Consider the following 6369-nt stretch of genomic DNA (forward strand, 5'->3'; position numbering starts at 1 on the left):
TGAAAGATAAGCCAGTTTCCCCAGAGGATTAAATATATTATTTAGTTATTATTTACCTATTTATTTATTATTTAGTGATTAGAATAAAAACAAGTGACTGATTAGGAAAAACTTCCTTTCCAACTTGAATAGAAAACAACAAAGGTTTAATCCAAAGACTGAAATATGTTGCTAAATCTAGTTGATTTCATAATCATCTGGGTAACTAAACAATTTCCAGTATCTGTGCCCAATAACAATAGCAAAAAATGTTAAAATTCAGGAAAATAAGAAATTGGAAAAAAAGGCACCAATTTCTACACATTAATCCATATAGAGGCGACCTTAATTGGAAAGAATTTCTCAAATCACTTACAGTAATTTCACAATTATAAGATGCACCTGATTATAAGCCGCACTTCCAGCGTCAGCAACTTTTCGTTCTTTATCCATATATAAGCTGCACCTGATAATAAGCCGCATGTTAAAATACAGAGGGTGATAAAAGGTATCGATTCTATCACCATCTCTTGAGAGTGGGGGCAGCGGTCCTTATCTCTGCGGCAGATATTTTGCTAATGGGCCATCCATTGAAACCAGGTGGGGCATTGTTCTTTATCTTTTCACAACCCATCCTTCCTCCAGCGAGTCATTTTCTGCTAATGGCCCATTGAGTCCCACTGTGGGACTGATAAAATTCCTTCATCCCATTGGAAGTTGCTCCAGCCAGGGGGAAGAGCCCAACATTTCTCACTAAGATAAAAACAGAGGTTTTGGGACACTAAGGTAGGCCGTTTCTCCACTGGACCTCTGGAGGGAAACTGCACCTTCTACAGGAGCACTGCTTCAACTGAACCACATCTGTCACTGGAGGAGGACTGCAACCACCATTTAATAGGACTGCCACCAACACCCTGCTTGATGGGGTGTCAGGTTGTACTCTGACTTTGTCAGGGTTTGGAGTTTGTTTCTTTGTAGTACTGTATTTCTATTTTAATTTCCCTAGTAAAGAACTGTTATTCCTAATTCCTACATTTTTGCCTGAAAGCCCCTTGATTTCAAAATTACAATAATTTGGAGGGAGGGGGTTTACATTCTCCATTTCAAAGAGAAGTTTCTGCCTTTCTCAGCAGACACCTGTCCTCCAAACTAAAATAGCAACATTTTGTTCTTTGTCCATATATAAGCTGTACCTGATTATAAGCCGCACTTTGGGTTTGGACCAGAATTTTATTCAAAATGGTGCTGCTTATAATAATGAAATTACTGTAGATCTTTCCTAAAGGTCCTGTATATTACAGTATATTGAACCAGCCCATAATGAGCACCAGGAAACATCAGGGTCCTTGCTGCCAAACAGGTATTTGCATTTCCAGCCTTTTTCCCTCAGTCAAAAGCACTTTGCCACTTCCAACCTTCACGTTCTCTAGAAGAAAATGGTGCAACACAGGGCACTGTCACAATCGTAAATCCAGGGCAAGCACTTAAAAATCTGCCTGTTCATCTACCAATTTCAGCACAATCTGGACAGGCATTCTGAAGTTGACCTGTTGCAGAAACCTGTGTATGTGTGCAACTTGTTAAATGTACCCAGGGACCCATTTCATTAATGGTTAACAAACTGACCCCTATGTGACAGCAACAAATTCAAGATGGGAACACGGATGCTTTTAAATTTTTTGCATTTCATTCACAGCACATCTGAATGATACTGAAAATTGAGCTTTCTCTCCCACTGTGGTTTTAACTACAATATTTGAAATCCTTAAGGATTAGAGTCTGGTAATTCCAGTTATTTCATTTCTCTGGAGCTCATATGGTAACTATAACTAAAAATTTTGAAGATTTTATTTGCAATCTGGGAAAAAGCATTTTAATGGTCTTCTCCAAAACAACCCTTCAATTTTTACCTTTTTCACAGTTATCTTTGTTAAAAAATATGAAACATGACCCATCATTAACATGATTACCACAGGACCAATAGAGTGATCAGGTGGCCTGAATACAAAAGGAACAATATTTCCTTAAAAAAAGTAAATCAAATTTCACCAGACCCAAACAATCTTAAGATCTCCTCTTAAAGTACTGACAATACTGGTCAGAGTCACTGAGGTTTACAGAGGCCCAGCAAAATATCAGAAGACAAAAAAGGGAAAAATGGCATTCCCATCTTCAAAAATACAGGAAAAGAGGAGCAGTCTGGGAGGTAGTCTGCTTAGCATCAATAATCAGTGAACGAAACCCGTGTTTTGCAATTCCCTAGAAGATAAGTAGAGGAAAACAACAGCAAATGTGGATTTGTTAAGAGCAAAGCATGCCAGATTAGTCTAACTGGTCCTGAGACTCATTAGGCTGCCACAGCAGGGGAGGATGCAGTAAATGCCTCTTGATTTTAGCACCACCTTCGGTCATGAACTGTAAAGCAAACCAGAAAAACTGCATTCATGGATGTATACTGTAGTATTTTTTAAAGATATTGACTCGGGTCAGAAACAGATACATTCCTAAATGAGCTACTAAGATTCCTTGGATTTGAAGATCCTGTACTTGCAGTGGTCCTGACTAAACATTCATCAGAGATATTTTCTGTGCAATACTCACCAAAAGGTAGAAAAAAAAGACTAAATTCTATCACCAAAGAAGAAAGGATTTTGTGTTATAAAACATCAACCCTTATGGCTGGAAGATGCAGCTCTGCACCACATAAAGCTAAAGGATAATCCACTTTCTGATGCATCACTCCTGTGAAAGTTGACAAGACATGAAGGTTGTAGGACATCAAAATGTACAGCTTAGCAACAATAATATAGCCACTGTAATAGACGTGTGAAGGCCAGGCAAGGCTTTCCTACCAAAGAGGACAACTAGGGTAGGAGAAAAGGCAGCAAAATGGGAAGTCCTTGTTTTCTTTGAAAGATACTCTCAGGAAGAAAAGCAATACAGGTATTAGAGTATGCTAATAAAACAGTGATAGCTACTTTGATACTAGAAAAGAAAAATGATGCCAAAGACTTCTGGCTTCCTGAAGACAAATAATATGGAAATGTATTCTTCCAGCTTAGTGTCCGGAAAGCCATCTAGTGATGCATGAGACCATTAAAATTAAGACCTTGCCATTATTCTACTTCCCCTTTGTAGTCAGGATTAAACTTGATCCATGTTTTATCAGGACATACACCAACAATTGACGGACTCACCTGAGATTAAATTTTCCTACTAACAGGTTAAGGCACAGTTGGCTTTCTCATGATTTCATCAGTAATTCCCTGGAGCACCTGCAGTTCCCATTTTTAGGACTGTCTCATCAAAGAAACAGACTTGATGAAATGACTTTCTATAACCCTGACAGCACTGAAGAACAGTAAATTAGGGAATTTGAAAATAAGCTCTTAAAAGTCAAGATCCCCAAATGTAATGAATCTCTCCAACAAAACATTATTTTCTTCTTCACCACATTTATTATGCCTACAAATTTTGTGTGCTAGAAATATGTACAATGAAGTGCAAAGAGCAACTTTTCCACAGCATGGTAAATCCAGCGTAGTGATGAGCTGTGCACAACAGTGAAACAAAGCTGAAACCACATAAATTACAGTAAATTCACGAATACAAGCCGCACTGAGTATAAGCCGCATCTCTGGGTGTTGGCAAACATTTCGGTTTTTGTCCATAGATAAGCCGCACCCGAATATAAGCCGCTCTGTCGTTCGCAGCGAGGACCCGCGTGCAATTAGTAACAGAACCGCGGGAGGGTGGGGTTTACTGGCTGAGCTAAGGCTGTGCAGGCTCGGCCCGCTAGGGGCCGCGTGGCCCAGCACGGTACTGCCGCTCGGGGCCACCCGCCGCTGCCACTGGGCTCGGTCACCCCGGGTCAGCGCTGCCCTGCGGTGGCAGGCAGGGACGGAGCTTCCCCTGCTCCTACGGCAGCGGCGGCGGGCGGGGACAGAGCTTTCCCGCGCCCGTGGCGCCGGCGGCGGGCAGGGACGGAGCTTTCCCGCTCCTGCCGCGGCGGCGGCGGGCGGGGACAAAGCACCCCGTCGGCTCCCCGAGCCGCGGCAATGGCTGCGCGGGGCTCCCGTCGGCTCCCCGGGCCACAGCAATGGCAGCGCGGGGCTCCTGTCGGCTCCCCGAGCCGCAGCAATGGCAGCGCGCGCTTCCCCCCCACTCCCCGGGCCACAGCAATGGCAGCGCGGGGCTCCTGTCGGCTCCCCGAGCCGCAGCAATGGCGGCGCACGCTTCCCCCCCCCTCCCCGGGCCGCAGTAATGGCGGCGCGGGCTTCCCCCCCCCCTCCCCGGGCCGCAGCAATGGCGGCGCGGGCTTCCCCCCCCTCCCCGGGCCGCGGTAGGGGCGGCCCGGGTCCCCCCCCACCTCCCCAGGCCGCGGCAATGGCGGCGCCGGGTCCCCCCCGTCTCTCCCCTGGGCTGCGGCAGAGGAGGGAAGGAGAGAGCTCTCCCGCCTCTCTCCCCGCCCCCCACGCTGCCTACAGGGAGCCAGGCTCCACCCGCGGTGCAACAGAGTAGCAATTTGTAACAATCGCAAAATGCCGACTTTGCAGCTGCTCGGCTCAGCACTCTGGCAGGCACTTCTGAGGTTGTATTAGCCGCTCCTGATTATTAGCCGCATTTCCGGTTTAGGAGCAAAATCTTAGTCAAATTGGTGCGGCTTGTATTCGTGAAATTACTGTATGTCTTCTAGTGACTATTACTGCATTATCGAACACTTAAAACATCAAAACTCTAAGACTGTCAGTAGACACACCTGTTGAAGCTTGAAGGCAAACACTTTTCCACATTGAAATTTGAATATTCCTCATCAGGAGGCAGTAAAATACATGATCTGTTCCAAACTGTCTGCTGCAGTAGCTGAACCACTACAAGTCCAGTCTGGCAACAGGAACAGCATAAATAAGGAAGCCATTTTTTCACCTCAATTCTTTTGAAGATGCACTGTAAGTACCATTTAAATTCCAGTGCGATTATTTCCAGATAGACATAAGAGGGTACTTAAAGCAAGAGAGAAAAGTGACAAAATCCCACAACATACTCACAAATTTAAAACCAGAGGAACAACTTAAACTACTGCTGTTACTTGAGGGTGGGTGATCTGAAGCTACACAAAGAGCACAGTGCTAATAACACCAGGATTGTGGGTTCAATCCCTATATGGGGTTGTACTTTAGAGTTGAACTCAATCCTTGTGGGTCCCATCCAACTTAGAATATTCTGTGAATCTGTGAACCAACACTAACTTTATGGTCCCTTTTTTTTTGTTGTTTGTTTGTTTTTATGAAAGCATCTAAAGAATAACAGGAAGGAATCACATTCTCAGACCTATCACACCTTTAAGACATCATGACAACAACAGCTACATGATAAAGTACCTGACAGGAGACTCAGAGGTGGCAAAGAAATGCACATCAGAGTAAATATTAAAATACAACATGAGTCACGTTCACTCAGAGTAGATTTCTTTACTATGTAAGATAAACATCTGAAAGGAATCTTTGATCTTCTACTTTACCCTATTTCTCCTCACAAGTAACATGAAACTTATCTACTCTGGCAACCATTTTGAATAATGGGTTCCATTACTGAAACATACCATACCATTCAGGATTTGGATGACATGCGAAAAGCAAGATTTTAATGAAAAAGCCAGTTGTCCAGCTAGGGGAAACATTCTCTAAAATGATACAATGTTAGTATTACTATCATCAAATTCTTCCACTCACTTTAAAAACAAGGCTACAAGCTACAGAAAAATTCAGATTTCTAAGGCAAGCCATTCATAGATGTAAAACTATGAAGGAGGATGCCTACAAACACAAGGTCACTGAATATATACCTACCTGACTTGGCTGATTGCCTAGGGTTATATTCCAAAATACAATCAAAGCAATCAGTTGTTCCTATACTTCAGTTTTCTAATACAGTGGGGAGAGAGGGGGAGAGGGAGGAAGGCTCCTGATGGTTACTATGAAAATCCCAAATATACCAAAGAAATTCAAACACTACACTCTACTGAGGTCGTGTAGTGGGAGGGGAGGGGTTGACATACATCCATTCAGACACTTATGAAGTTTGGCTTTTTCCGTCCTGCTGGAGAAGACAGAGTTTGTAGCCAGTAGGTGCACTTAAAATCGAAAGGGAAGAAGCAAAGACCAACGCTGAAACCTGCACAACGCCCAGTGGTACCTCAGCGCCCCGGCACTTGCCGGCGCAGGCCCCCCTCTCTCCCGCTGCCCGCGGACTCAAAGTCCCTGCGGCCGAGCGGAGCCAGACAGAACCTGCCGGGAGCGGGAAGCACGGGCGCGGAGCGTAGCTCCTCCAAGGCCGGCACGAACCGGCCCGGCCCCGCCCCTCGCATGCGCGGAGTCGGCCAGCGGTACA

At 44.7% G+C, this 6369-nt stretch overlaps 1 protein-coding gene across 1 annotated transcript in view; it reads right to left on the bottom strand.

Annotated features, from left to right (window-relative positions):
- Positions 1 to 6146, bottom strand: part of WARS2 (tryptophanyl tRNA synthetase 2, mitochondrial) — a 42390-nt gene extending 36244 nt beyond the window's left edge. The window contains exon 1 of the mRNA XM_033052657.2: positions 6038 to 6146. Within this exon, the coding sequence (XP_032908548.1) occupies positions 6038 to 6043 (6 nt within the window). The 5' untranslated portion in view covers positions 6044 to 6146. The remainder of the gene's footprint in view (positions 1 to 6037) is intronic.
- Between the last annotated feature and the right edge of the window lie 223 nt (positions 6147 to 6369).

This window comes from Catharus ustulatus, chromosome 2 (assembly GCF_009819885.2).
Source record: "Catharus ustulatus isolate bCatUst1 chromosome 2, bCatUst1.pri.v2, whole genome shotgun sequence".
Lineage (NCBI taxonomy): Eukaryota > Metazoa > Chordata > Aves > Passeriformes > Turdidae > Catharus > Catharus ustulatus.